We start from the raw sequence: 15278 nt of genomic DNA on the forward strand, positions 1-15278 counted from the left end.
GTTCAAGAGCCGGCTCTAGTTCCCCCGGGAGATCGACTGGCCGATGCTCCCAGTCCAAGTGTGGGTGGCACTACCTACTTGGATACCTGGTGTGGCTCAACGGAACCCGCTCTAAGCCCATGGCTAGAGCACCTAAAGGCGATAGGTGGGGAGAGTACCCAGGTGGCTCGCGTAAGGCCACGGTGTTCCGAAATGTTGTCCCAAAGGCCCAAACTGTGGAAAGGAAGAGGAGCAGTCCTCTGGGGTAGTGACCAAGGACACAGTCATGTGGTGAGGAAGTCCCAGAGGACCGTGGGACTTAGTGGTCGGGCCTGTGGGCCTCGATCCAGTGGCAGTGTTGGCAAACACGGCCAGGGGCAGAAAGGGACTTGGTAGGAACTGACAAAGGGACTTTGGGGAAGGCGATTCCCCAGATCTGTGGGCATCCTAAGGATGCTAAGGAGTGGATCTAGGATGACCACTCGTGAACAGATGGCCCAGTCTTGGAGAGACGGGATGGTGATGCAAGTGGTATTGGACCACTAGTGCAGCAAAGGTGAATGGGCATGGCCTTAGCATAACGGGCCGAGATGTCAGTGGTACCTTTGGGTGTCGGTCTTCGGACCGGACACGTGGAGCACTTGGACCAGGTGCAAATGTTGAGTGGCATGGATGCCATTCTCGGGGCTAGCAAGTCCCAAGTCCTGGATTGGACTTATGGAGGTTGTGAATGAGACTCCTCCAAGTGGTCAGAGGTGTGGTTAAGTGACTAAAGTAGAATGGAAAATTTAGTCGCTTACACTGTGCCATGTCAGTGATTCGAACTTTGCCATGCCGTGTCAGCGATCCGTGCCAAGATTATTCGCCATGTAAAGGAATAATTATGCTGTGTGTGTACATCCATTTATGGCAATATAAGGCCACACGCCATTCAAAGAATAATGCTAGTCGAGCATTTTTTGGTGCATTTTTGGGTTCAAAATTGCATGAGCCCACACGCTATAAAGTTTACCTGTACCAAAAATAGAAACAACTTTATTTACTTGGGAATTTAAGTGGTTGAGGCATTTTTAAACTTACAAACACATGCCCTACTTACATTCCTTTGGTTGCTTAAAATTCAAAAATATTATAAACCTTTCTTTTTGCATTTTCAATGTTTTCAATTATGGTTTTTGATTTTTGCAGGACCAGCCTAGTAATCTATTTGCATCCCGTCATGTTTATAGCTAGCTTTCGTTTGTCCCCTTCGCTAGCCTGAGATACATCTGCTCGGCATCTGCCTCTTACAGCGTTTGCCCAGAAAGGGCATCTTTCTTCACGCAGCATTTGCCACATGTTTAGGGTTTAGGGTTTAGGGTTTAGCAATTTAGTAACTTGATAAACATGCAAATACAGAACTTGATGCAAAATCCTTTGATATGTCACAATGCCCCTAAGACCATAAACACATTTCAATAGAGAGGGTCCTTTCATTTCATAACTCCTTACGTAGATCTTGGTGAAACCAGAGTTAGTGAAGTTGGTTTCTTGTGATCCCACATCTGATTGTGATGTCCCTTTGCAGTGTCGATGGAAAGGTCAATGCACACCAAACTGTAGAATCTTGGAGCAAAATAACGGTCGGATCTATGGCAAATGCCCCTGAAACATTGTAAGGCTCGTGTGGTCTCATGTGGTGTCCGATCGAGATGCTTTTTTGCAGGGTCATCAAGAAAGACATTGTATACCATTATGTAAAATTTAGTTGCGATCTAACGGTTGGATCTCCAGAAAACTCAAAAAAATCTCGCGTGTGTCAGAATATTCTAGGAATATACTCCTATGTGCCCCTGAAAATGGCATGCGGCCCCACGCCATTCAAGAGATAACGCCAGATGACGCCGAGCATTTTTTGGTGCATTTTTTGGGATCAAAATTGCATGAGCCCACACGCTTGAACGTCACATCAAATCCTCTGACAAACTAGATCTTATAATTCCTCTGACAAATTTCAAACTGAGTAGCTTCTAGACTTTGCTGTCGGACGTTGAACTTTGTCACATCATGTCCTTGCCTCGATCCAGCTGTGCCATGTCAGTGATTTGAACTTTGCCATGCCATGTCAGCGATCCGCGCCAAGATTATTCGCCGTGTAACTACTCGGCATCTGCCTCTTACAGCATTTGCCCAGAAAGGGCATCTTTCTTCACACAACATTTGCCACATGTTTAGGGTTTAGGGTTTAGCAATTCAGTAGCTTGATAAACATGCAAATACAGAACTTGATGCAAAATCCTTTGATATGTCAGGACTATAAACACATTTCAATAGAGAGGGTCCTTTCATTTCATAACTCCTTACGTAGATCTTAGTGAAACCAGAGTTAGTGAAGTTGGTTTCTTGTGATCCCACATCTGATTGTGATGTCCATTTGCAGTGTCAATGGAAAGGTCAATGCACACCAAACTGTAGAATCTTAGAGCAAAATAACAGTCGGATCTATGGCAAATGCCCCTGAAACATTGTAAGGCTCATGTGGTCTCATGTGGTGTCCGATCGAGATGCTTCTTTGCAGGGTCATCAAGAAGGACATTGTATACCATTCTTTATTTAGCTGAACATCTGGCATTTTTGGAAATACAAGATGCTTTGGAATATCTAATCATGCATGGTATAAATATAGCGAGCGTATTAAATGATATCCCAATCATGATCTTTCTTTTGGATTTCGCGTGCATGCAGTCCGAGGAATGATGACGTTGCGGATTTCTTTTGGATTTCACGTGCATGCATGCACGCGGCGATCCAGAAATTAATGGTGGCGCCCAAGTCCGAGGAATGATGACGTGGCGGGATTACCAACCGTCGTGACATTTCGCGCGTGTGAGGTTAGGTTTTGCATTTTGCTTCATACTCGCGCTCGCATCGCGCTCCCACTCGCGATCACGCTCACATTCGCGCTCATCTACTTTCTCTACAGGTTTCTCGTGTGCATCGGCGTCCACTCGCGCTTGCATCATACTCGCGCTCGCATCGCGCTCGTGTGCATCGGCGTCCACTTCAAGACACACCCAGTTTGTAACTTCGCCGCCAACTCCGCCACCCACACGTAGCCCACTTGGCGTCCTGGGAGATTTCAGCACCACTCTCCAACTGTAAGTGGCAGAGTAGCCTTGCTGCTACGATCCGCTGCACACACAGTGCACATTCGCCAGTGAGTCTGGCCTCGATTGTCATGCCTCCATTGGGCTTCAAATGGTAAGTCTTTAAGGCCAAGTAGAAAATGGCATGAGGCCACATGCCATTCAGTAGCAACATTGGCATGCACCGATTGGGCTCTTGAGTGCAGTTCGGTTACAGATGGTGTGTAGCCTCACGCCATCTTAGGATGCAGCCTCAAGACATCTGATTCAGTGGTGAATGGCGTGTGGCCTCACGTTATTTCCAGCTGCTAGCTTTTCATCTGTCAGCTCTAATTGTTGTGCATTCTGAACAGGCGAGGAATTGCGTTCTTCTTCCAGCCACTGTCAATGTGGATGCAAAGAAGGGGGAGGAGCTCATCAGTTGGACTTTCGGGATGGAAGGCAAGGATCTGAGGCTGTACAACACAGATGGTGGGAGAAAAGAATGCATAGGGATCCTCATCCAAGTGACAGACACTCCATGCAGTTCCATGCAAGAATATAGACTGGCACTTGTGGTAGAGACAGTGTCCGCCTTCAAGATCCACCTTGCACATCCTAGCGGCTTCCCGGAGGGGGGCAGCGGCTATGAGGAATTCCTAGAGGGAGCTAGGGAGAGGTTGTCCAAGAGGCCCACAATTTCAAAGACACTGCGGGTCTATGAAGATCACATGGAATCCATAGACCTCACCTACGGCGATGTTCAAAAACTATATTCCAACATTGAGCCATTGAGAGTGCCTCCAGTTCGCGAAGCGAAGGGGAAGGGGGTCGATCTGGAAACTACCTCGAAGCAGAAAAGGGTGGTCAAGCTCAAGCCGACGTCTGACTCTCCTGCTCCAAAAAAGAAGCTACTCGGTGATGCCATTGCCTCGGGTTCGAACACTACACCCACCAAAAAGAAGAGCCGCAAAGAGCAGAAAGAGCAAGAAGAGGCAGCAAAAATCGTCGCAGATAATAGTACTTGTTACTATTCCAACAAAGTATATACAATCGACGTGAGCCGTATCGACATCCAAAGCAAATACAACCACAGGCTAGTATCTGATGAGTGGGTGGAGAAACTGAAGCAGAAGATGCTGGCAAGTCCAGTAACACCCGACATCGCAAATGTGATCCCCTACTACCGAACAATGAAGGGCGAGACGAGGTTTCCAGACTTGATCAATAGGAATGTGTTGGACGATCAGAACATCCGGTTCTATGCCGTCTCCGGGCAGCATTCTAGCTTGGCGATGCAAGAGATAGTTGTGGATATTATGGTGGGCGAGGAGGTGAAGAAAGTCTTCAAGACAAGAGTTGTCCACCTGATAAAAGGCAACTCGCCCCTCCGATCTATCATATACATCTCCCACGCGCAGAATGTCAAGCAAGAAACGTGCTACAAATCGGGTCTGCACGAGACATTGGCACGAACACGAAAGCTCTGGGTTCAACTGAAGAAGCCACAAAAACCAGGACAAGGACGTGCACTAGCAACTAGCGCCTAGCAGGTAAGCCTCGTTGCATGTGGCATAGCATGTGGTCTCACGCCATTTCCATTGCAGGAATTCTCGAGTCTTCTCTCGAAAACACTGGGGGTCAATGACACACTCAGCATCCATAACATTCTACTCGCGACAAAAGTTGTTTTTGACAAATGGGTAGATGTGCTGAGGAGGTACCATGACGGGGAGTTGCTAAACTCAATGGGTGTGGAGGACAGCCGGAAGCCCAATGATTTGAAGCTCAACGCCTTGCGTTTCTCACGGTCTCTAGACGACGACGACCTTCTGACAGTGGCTAATGCTCTTCTACGTGGTGAGGTAGTCTTCAACAAGACCAAAATGACTCCCGGCCATATTGTGACATACGAGGACTTGTGCACAACTCTGAGAGCTCGTGCGCTATTGAAGGATTGGATCTTCGAGCAAGTGGCCGTGGAGAGAGTGAGCATCGACACCACGCAAGAGATGATGGAAGCGCTGGAGTTGTCAAATGAAGACATCGACGAGTACGTGAAGGGGGCCCCCAAGTTCATCGATCTGCTGCGGGATGCCACAAAAAGTAAAGCTGAGAAGTTGGATCAGTATCCAAATTTCATTAAGAGGGATGTCGACCGCCGGCTTCAGAAACAGCTCGACCCCGCAGTAGAGGCCTATTGAGAAACTTACCGGGTATACGTGAATTCGGATGAGGATCAAAGGTGGAGGAGCATCGTTTCCCGCGGAGATGAGCAGGTCAAGAACATCTTTTGTGTGATGGACTTCACAAACGAGGAGATCACTCATGCAGACGAAGTCAGCTCCATCATTGACTTAATGGTGGGACTTGCGGAGGTGGAATCTTCAGTCCACTATATGATCTATGACTTTGAATCCTATCACAAGTTCTGGAAGGCCTTGAACGAGGTGAAGGCTCGGTTGAAAGGCAAGGAGATGCAGGAGATCCATGGGATAATGGCTAAGAAGAAGATACCGACGAATGTCCGCATCTTCACACTCGCCCTTGTTATTGGTCCTGCAGCAAAGTGGGACTGGAGTGACTTCCCAGCTTCGTTCGACAAGGCCAATCGAATTGATCTGAGGGAGGTCAATTTACCCGTGCCTGAGGAACTGAAGACGGCTATGGAGCTTTCGAATCCAAAGAAAGCTCCAGGTGCAGCATGGGAAATGCTCAGCTGGGTCTTCAACGCAATAGCGGGTGGGTCACCTGCTTCCGACTCCAAGGGCAAATGTGTTGTCGAGTACAACTGCGGCGGACTATTCTTTCGAGCCGCACTACTCAAGGGTGTCCCGTGTGTTGCGGTGACAAACTCCATTGAAGAGGTGACTTCAATGGAGCATATAATTACAGTTGCCAAAGAAAAACAGTATCTTCTCTGCGAACCTAGTGAGTACGCACTTTAAGTTTAAATGTTATCTCACAAGCTCTGTATGCAGGAGCGTGGCCACCCCCAGATGCTGAAACGGCGTTAACAGCTACTGTTGAAGATACCCATGTTGGGCCGAGGTCACAACCTGCACAAGGTAAGGTCACGTGAGGCCTCACGCCATTTTGATTATAGATTGTTGTGAATATTCAGACACGAGGACTGAAAAGCGCACTGGTGGCGCGTCGAAGAAGGACAAACAGACAAGCAATAGGAAAAAAGAAGGTACAAATTATATTTGCAATGGCGTGTGGTCTCATGCCATTCCTTGCAGGAGACACTTCTTCAAAGGCAAAACAGGCAAGCACCAGCCAAGCTCAAACTGACAGTGGTCATAAAAAGCGAAAGCACGTTGGACAGTCGTCGGGATTAGAGGCGTTTGATTCGAAAAGGAAGAAGGGCAACGAAAAGATGATAGGTAATGCCTCGCGGTTATGGCGTGTGTGCTCATGCCATTCATTGTAGATCAAAGGCTGAGTGAAAGCAGCCAGTCACCACCTCCTGACTCAGATTCCTATGGTGGACTCCCCTTCCCCAATCTCAATGGAGAGGTACAATGGATGAGGGATGCTTTTCAAGTCAGGGCCACGTTTTTCTCATCTCGTCGTCTTCGAAGGGTGCAAGAACGTGCAGAAACCATGTTAAGACAGTCAAGTGAGGATACGGTCCTAGGTCACGCACTAAAACAGGCTATGGATGTCTTGTATTTTGAGATGGAGACTCGGCCAGATGATTTTCCCAAGATGGTCCTGGAAGAACAAGCCATCCAGCCTGAGCAGCCTATGGAAGAAATGCAGGAGGGGGATGAGGAGCCAGAGAAAGATAATGAGCAGGAAGAGCAGAAGGACGAAGAGGAGGACAAAGAAGAGGAGGACGAAGAAGAGGAGGACGAAGAGGACTTGGATGGTCCTCACAATGGTGACGATCACAATAACGACGACGACGATGATGACGACGATGGCCAGCCTGAGGTGGCCAAAGAGCAGCGGAGGAAGGTCATACAAGACAAACCATCAGGTAAATAATAGTACATCCATTCCTAACCTTTTACTATTTCTAACATTGTCCATGTAGGTCGTAGAGCAAATGGTAAGTAGAGATTATTCAGTTGAATTAAGATACAAACTCTAGCCTTTAGTGTCGAGGAAGGATAGTGCCAAGCAAGGGTCGAAACGTATATCCAATCCTTTAGAATCAGCAGTGCGCCCAAGTGATATCGGTCCTAGTTCCTCAATAGCAGTTGATGGTAAATACAGTATAGTCGATTCAATGTGCTAATGAGTTTGTTTTTAGTAGCCAGTAGGGAGGATACCATCTCAATCGAAGGGAGATATTTGGACATGCATATGGATCCGCCAGTGGACTCTACTTTCCTGCAAGAGTCATCAGAGCTGGTGGAGGCTACTATCCATATCAACGCCAAGCAAGCTGACCACGCTCCACTTGATGCTGCCCATACCACTGAGTCAATCTTGTCCACGTATCCAACTGATGGTGACCAGGCGCCATTGGACCCACATGAGGCCGCCCTAGCCGCCGAGCTGGTCGTATCCTCATTTCCAATGGACTCAATGTGTGCCCAATCGTCTGACTACGCGCCGTTGGAACCTCCCTACACCGCCCCTGCTGCCTGTTCGGTCATGTCCACTTTGCCAACGGAGGCACCAGCTGAAATGGCGTGTGATCACACGCCATCGGAACCACCCCATGCCACTGTTAAGCCAGTTGTACCAGAGTCTACAGCTGAAATGGCATGTGCCCACACGCCATCGGATGCGATTGACCCCACATTGCAGAGGAGAGTATTTTCACCTTTCACGTTTCCTCGACTAAAACCCTCTCAACGACCATCGGGAGCACCATTCGCTAATATTGTAGATGGTAAAATTGACTTGTACCATTTTTTATGCTGACGCATTTCATTTCAGAGTCACGGCGAAGGTACTGTATCGTTTTTGATCTGAACGGTGTCCTTTTCTCCCATGAGCGTGGCTCGTCCTCGAATGTCACTGCACCCTCCAAAGCCTGCAGTCGCAAGTTGGTCAAAAGAGACAGATTCACATTAATCACATGGGAGAAACTGCGGGATCTAATAATGACCATGCGACACTTAAAACAGAGGGCCGGGTTCAATTTGCAATTGGGAGTTTGGACATCCATGATGCGCCACAATGCATTAACGTTGCTACAGATGATGCACGATCAGACGCGAGTAATATTACCATTTGACTTTCTCCTAACGTAGGAGGATTGCTTGACTATGGTCCATGTGAGGGGTAGCAAGCCCATCTTCGTCAAGCTAGAGGCTGTAGTGATGAACCGGACTGCTAGGTCAAGTGAAATCCTCATCATCGATGACTTGCCGATTAAAACTGCAGCGAACATGCACACATATGCAGTGCACCCCATCTCTTGCAGTATGGAAACTAGGGAGAAGAAACCGTATGTTCTGGGGGACCTTGCAAAACGGCTTGGAGCGATGGTAATAGAGAACCGGCCAGTCCAGGAGGTGGCTGCAGAAATCAACCAAATGGCAGATGGAACGGTATATCAGAAGCCATTTGATCGGACAGACACCAGTCATCATTTATGGCATGTATATTGTCTAGCCAAGCACTATCCGCATCTCCATAATCTGCTCAACCGGATGGGTTCTTCGACCACTGAATATGAGCGTGGACGTATTAGAGAAGAGATGGCATTACTATTGGGTTTAAATCCTGATAGTGTGGAGAGCGATGAAATTCCAAGATTATTGTATAGGCGTTGGAGGCAAAAAATAACAGTCTGAGATGGCATGTATTTATTTAAAAATGTAACTTATTATGGCATGGGGTTCCATGCCATTGTATTAATATTAAAAGACAATTCTTTGAGAGGATTTGCATTATACTAGAAGTGTTACAGCATGTTATTGGAAGTCTACGAAGTTGTTTTATTAATAAGGGGAAAGTAAAGATTGAATGGGGACTTGGGCTCCACCTAGACTCGGAGCAACTGAGCCAATATTAAAAGGATGGAAAGAAATTGGACGACGATGACAAGGAGAAGAGAGAGGTGAAGCAGTGGCAGGGGGAGGAGAAGTGATTGAGTAGACATTTCCTTGTTTAAAATAAAATGGCATGTGCCTCAATGCAGTTGAATTTTGTTATATTTATATACTATATAAAGGTTTGGAAACCTTATTTTACAAGTGGGATAATGACAATTCCCACTTTAACGAAATAGAGCTTATCTAAAGTTCACATACTTCGCAATCATCCCCTTGAATGTCTGAATGAGCCATTCCACCAGACTGTCTGATTGTGAATGATAAGCACTTGTGAAAGTGTGGCATATCCCCAACTGAGACGTCAAAACATGAAATGCCTCAGCCATAAATGCGGGACCATTATTCGAAAGAATCTACTCTGGACAAGAATGCTGAAACACCACTCAATTGAGGAGGAAGTATCTAATAGTAGTTGTAGAGGCGCTAGCAAGAGCACCAACTTCCACCCAACGAGTCAAATAGTTAGAAGAAATAATAACATACTCATTGCCAACAGTCAACAGTGGAAAAAGTCCCATAAGATCAAACGCCACTAACTCAAATGGATGGGAAACTGCAATTGACTCCAACCGTCCTTCCGCAACTCGAGAGGGAGTATTACGAGCTTGGCACCAAACGCAGCTATGCACGTACCGGATAATATCACGTCGCATCTTCGGCCAATAGAAAGACTTATGCAGCTTCTTGATTACACAACGATGTCCTATATGCCCACCTAGAACAGGAGAATCATGGTAAGCATGGAGAAATCGTGGAATAAAGATAGAAGGCACCACCAGCCGTAAATGATCATCAAGATCCGTTCCCACAAAATAAAGAAGGCCATCTTCAAGGCGATATTGAGAATGTAAATGCCAAAAAGGCAAGTCATCAGCAAGTGATGCAGGATTCTCAAACCCATCTTGAAGCCTTCGAATCCATGGCTCAAGCTTTTGAGCCTCGCGAACCTCATCAAGCGAAGGTAGATCTTGCTCTGCACCTTGTGGACATTGAACATCAAGTATAGCAACTGCCGACAGCACAGAATCCTCGTCTAGAAAATCCATAGATGCTGGAACGACAGGCTGGTCAGAAACATGAGAAGAAAGTGGAGAAGGAAGAGGAGCTCGAGAAAGGGCATCAACATTAGCCATAGAACTCCCTGGGCGATGAACAACATCAAAATCATATATCTGAAGCTTCAAAGCCCACTAAGTAGTACGACCAACTAGGTTCTTCTGCTTCAATAATGAAGTAACAGCAGCATGGTCACCTTCAAGTAACATCTGAGAACCATATAGATATGCATGAAGTTTCTCGAAACCCCAGACTGCTGCTAAACACTCCTTCTCTGTCGTGGAGTAGTTCATCTCCGCTGGTTGTAATGTACGGCTTATATATGCAATGGGATGGCGCTGACTAAGCACACTTGAGCTCTCTTGCATTAACACACCTCTAAGACCAATGTCAGAAGCATCCACATGCAAAATAAAAGGTCGAGTGTAGTTAGGATATGCCAAAACCGGAGGAGTTGTCAATAACTCTTTGAGATCCCCGAACACCTGCTCACAATCCGAAGACCAAATGAAAGATGACGTTGATGACTTCAGCAATGCTCGCAACGGTGCAATGCAATCATAAAGCTAATCCACAAAACGCCCGAGATACTGCACCTTGCTCAAGAAGCACTGCACATCATTCACACACTTTGGAGTAGGGAACTTTAGAATAACCATAAGTTTGTCAGGATCAACTTGCAAACCCTCACAAGAAATATATACCCAAGATAAGTTGTGTCCTTGGATCCAAACATGCACTTCGACCACTTCAGCTTTAAACCAACGTCGCGTAACTGATTCAACACTTTACAAACATCACCAACGTGCTCTTCCCACGTCCCCTCCGAGTGGATCAAGACATCATCAATGAAGTCAGTAGTCATCTTCGGCATATCGCAAAGAACCTCGTCCATCATCCATTGAAAAGTTACTGGAGCATTGTTCAAACTAAATGGCACACCAAGAACTCGTACAAACCAAATGGTGTACGAAAAGCAATCTTAAGAATATCTTCTTTGGCCATCGGTACTTGCCAGTACCCAAAAGCAAGATCTAGCTTGGTGAACCAATGACTTCGCACCAGACGATCTAAGAGATCAGTAGTGTGAGGAAGAGGGTACACATCTGGGATCGTTACGTCGTTTAACGGACAATAGTCGATACAGAAACGAATACTCCCATCAGGCTTCGTCACAAGATAAGGTTCACATGCCCAAGGACTTCGCGACTTCCAAATAACACTTTTCTCCAACATCTCCTTGACATTTGTATGTAAAATCTTGATCTCCTTTGGTGACTGACAATGAATAGGAACCTTGATTGGACGAGCATCCCTAGTTGGAATCGGACGATGTGTGGCAATCTTGGCTCCAGACGATAGGTCAAATTCAAAGAGATCAGAATACTTCTTCATGAGCTGGTCAACTGTTGCAACACAAAGATTGTCGGAGGGATCGAAAAAGGGAAGAGCATAAGATGATGGAAACATAGGAGGAAATAGTGGGGGAACAAAAGTAATGGAAGCAGAGGTAGAAGTAGAGGGATGAAGAGGTACGGAAGTGAGAGGAATGGATGAAATATAAGGAAGTATGAGACAAGGGGGAGAAGCCTCAAAGTCACATTTAGCATGATTGTGCTGCAACCAATCCATACCAAAAATGAGGTCAAAAGCTTAACTTGGCACCACCCGCAAAACTGCAACTCAAGCTCAAGATCGCCACACGCACAACCAGGTCTACCTCATCCTATGCACATGCATGTGTACGGCCATTGCCATAAAGAATGAAAACTGGTTCCGCCGCACGACACAAGTGTAGACAACAACGTGTGGCAACAGGTTGAGCAATAAAAGATAAACTCGAACCTATATCAACCAACATGGAGAGAATAATAGGAGACCTCTTGTTATAAAGACGAGCTTGGAAAGTAAACACTGGATGAACTGGTGCCGAGTGAACCCCTTGATGATACTCCCGAAAGAAAGATGGAGGGGTCACTAACTTATTCGTGCAAGGTCCCTCCATTACTCGAGCAACTCCTCGTTTCCCAGATGCATCTTGGTGTCCAAACCTTCCACTGCAGCAGCACCAATGGGACGTTGCTGACGCCAAGGTCTCCACCTAGGAAATGGAGGTTGCCAATCTAGAAAACGTCGACAACACTGATAAGTATGACCAACTTCATCACATGCCCAACAGCGAACATCATGGCCACGACCACGTCCTCGCCCTTGGCCTTGGACTCGAGCAGCAGCAGCATCAACCTCCATTGGAATAGGACTATCACCCATAGGAAGTGGAGCTGAAGGACGTGCAGTGAGAAGAGGAAGAGGCGACACCTCATAACGTTGTGCCAAGCAAAGAGCATTGTCAAGGGTGGCGGGAGCAAGTGCATGCACAAATCTGACAAGATCTTGATGAAGTGCTAGCCACAACATTCCTAGCTTGATCCGCTCCGATATATTTGGCTCCGCACGAAGCAAAAGACTTCGGAAACGAACACCAAATTGCATCACTAACTCAAATGGCCCTTGGCAAAGATGATGCAATTGTTGGAAGGCATCCTCATAGTCGTCGGCATGTCCGAAAGCACGTTTGAAGATGTTCGGGAGAACACTCCAATCCCCACAAGTGGCTGCGCTCAAACCATTGTACCACTGCAACGCCGTCCCTTGAAGACACGTGGGAAACTCATGCAAACATCAAGCATCATCCCAAGAATGATATGTGGCAATCACTGTGAAGTGATCAAACCAATAGTACACATCATCCCCAGGATTCCTGCGAAAAAACTCCAGCCAAATGCGAGGATTGGCACAAGAGTAGGAGGAGTTGTACCATGTGCCGTGAACACCACCATCAACTGAGTTTGGTTGTTCAATTGCAAACACATAGCATCAAGCAATTGTACTAATTGCTACTATAGAGTCAAAGGAGGAGATTGTTGATCTACCATGAAGATGAACGAAGAAAGAGCAAAAGAAGATAAATGACAAAAAGCTGGAAAGAAATGGTAGATCTAGACAATGCAAAAAGCTAAATCTAAACCAAAATCCTAAAAGGAAAGAACAAAAGAAAAGAAATGGAAAAAGTTAAATTTAGACGATGCAAAAGTTAGATCCAAACCAAAATCCCAAATCCAAGCATTCCTCAGGGACAATCAAAGGTGCCCCTCATCTCCACCAATGTGAGTGCATGATATATATACAGAAATGTGCATATCAATTAGCCCAAAAACCCTAGCTTATATATAAGAGCGAGTGGTCTGGATTGAAACCAATCCGACGGCTACTAAAATCCCATTACACTAATATTAGTATATGGCATTGTAGCCATACACTTGGCCCTCACAACACAAATTATATACAAAATACATATTGGATAATTGTAATTTTTTTTATCATATCAATTTAGGATTTTATAACATTTTTTGTGGTGGCCAAATGTGGGCTATAAAATCCATGGGAAGGAATCCGAATGGCAAAGTTAGGCAAGGAACACTAATGTATTAAATGCTAAACCAACTTTTTTTTCTTTTGCAAGTGAGGAAGGCAAAAAACTTTTCATTCGTGGCACTGCCACAAGCAAAGATTGTGATGTAGGTCTCATGGGAAGTTTGTGGAGATAAACCTAGATGACTTTGTTATTTAAAATCTGAGCTGGTTATTCACTCCAAGATTCAAAGAAAATGAAGTGTAGTAGGCTTGAATTTGATAATAAGAGTTGGGTATAGTGCTTTAGTAGGCTTGACTTTTACTGATTGATGGATGATAACAAAATGTATTAAAATGAATTTGATCAGTTAAAAGAATATTCTGCCAGCTGCATGCCTGCTCCCTCGTTGTTAAATAGGGGCAAACTATTTTGATAAATTACAATAATTCAAAAATGGAAGATATTACTCTTCTTATGTTCGTGATTTGCTCTTCTCTCATACTATTTCCATCTGCAGCTATAGAACTTTGCAATTACACCATTGAGTTTTATGATTTCTCAAGCGGTCCTCGTATCAGATGCAATGAACAGAGTGCTTCAGTCAAGCTCTCAAATCTCAATGGCGACTCTGCCCAAGTCACTGGCTTGAAAGGCTCTTTCTGTGGAGGGAATTCTGCAACAGTCATGGCACCTTGTGACTACTGCATTATCACTATAAATGTCTCCCCTCAAAGAATGGTTCCAGGCTTGGTGACGGTTTTTCGTGAAGGAATGTTGGAAAATGAGTACTTCTTCCGTTTTTCAAGTGAAGTGCTCACTGAGTGTCCCGGTTTTAACGTCGCTAGTAATTTTGCCATTGGCTTCAATCGGGAGTTTTTCCTCTTTCCAACAACATGCATGTACAATTCAAGATCAAATTTCCTGATGTGTCCTGGTTGCTCAGCTTCAGGGACGGTAAATAATTCTTTATCATATCCTTCACAAATCCAAATTAACATTTTTCAACTTTTTTTGGCTTATATTTCAACTTAGTGCTCGTATTCCATCAAGCTGGATGCCCAGACATTGTTCCTATGTGTCACAAGTCAGAAGATTGAGGTGTCAATTTACAACGATTACGATAGAAATGTTGGGCGGGGATCTGGGGAGTCTGCAGCTTTTGTAGCATCTCGCAGTGACTTTCAGCAAGGAATCACTGTCATTGGGCGATGCGTGGATTTTTGTGCAGTTGGGGTTCAGATATATGATACAAGTTGCTCATATCAAGTGAATCAGGTGAATGTTATGGGTTCAAACAACATCTCTCGTACTTTCCAGGTTGGTGAAACCTTAAGCCCGAACCAAGTCATCTTCCTAAGGAACTATGCTTCAGTATACAGAACTCAGTGTGGTCGGCCTAATCCATACCCCATCATGATTGGTGGAACAACTGTACTCGTTCCAAGGGCCTGTGAAACTAACTTTACTGCTACACCAACTAGAATCACATGTCCATGCTAAGGAAACTTAAGCATGGAAATAATAAAAATAATGGGGGCCAGTCCTACGAAGACAGTCAGACCTGAATTTCAGAATAATGTTGAGTATTTAGGTCCTCCTAGTGTGCCATGTGGAGTGGACACATCAGCTAGTTAAGAGTTGTGACCTTTCGTTAATTGCTGAATATACTTATTATAATGCATCAGAGACTTCTTCCAGAAT

The 15278-nt window shown here is 45.5% G+C and overlaps 2 protein-coding genes and 1 pseudogene across 2 annotated transcripts in view; 2 read left to right on the forward strand and 1 right to left on the reverse strand.

The window, feature by feature from the left end:
• LOC112351140 overlaps window positions 1-15278 on the reverse strand; it is a 69385-nt gene that overhangs the window by 25468 nt on the left and 28639 nt on the right. The gene's annotated exons all lie outside the window — the stretch shown is intronic.
• The window catches only part of LOC9655049, a 49830-nt pseudogene that overhangs the window by 22825 nt on the left and 11727 nt on the right, over window positions 1-15278 (forward strand).
• On the forward strand, window positions 14414-15258 carry LOC9655050. The gene is made up of 2 exons (XM_024688467.1): window positions 14414-14531; window positions 14610-15258. The coding sequence occupies exons 1-2, from the start codon at window positions 14475-14477 to the stop codon at window positions 15075-15077; spliced, it is 525 nt and encodes a 174-aa protein (XP_024544235.1). The 5' UTR covers window positions 14414-14474; the 3' UTR covers window positions 15078-15258.

Source organism: Selaginella moellendorffii, unplaced genomic scaffold (genome assembly GCF_000143415.4).
Source record: "Selaginella moellendorffii unplaced genomic scaffold, v1.0 SELMOscaffold_58, whole genome shotgun sequence".
NCBI classification, from domain to species: Eukaryota; Viridiplantae; Streptophyta; class Lycopodiopsida; order Selaginellales; family Selaginellaceae; genus Selaginella; species Selaginella moellendorffii.

Coding starts and splice junctions, on each gene's coding strand:
- LOC9655050 (XM_024688467.1), top strand. CDS start 14,475: ATGTACAATTCAAGATCAAATTTCCTGATGTGTCCTGGTTGCTCAGCT. Junction 14,532..14,609: donor GTTGCTCAGCTTCAGGGACG/GTAAATAATTCT, acceptor ATTTCAACTTAG/TGCTCGTATTCCATCAAGCT.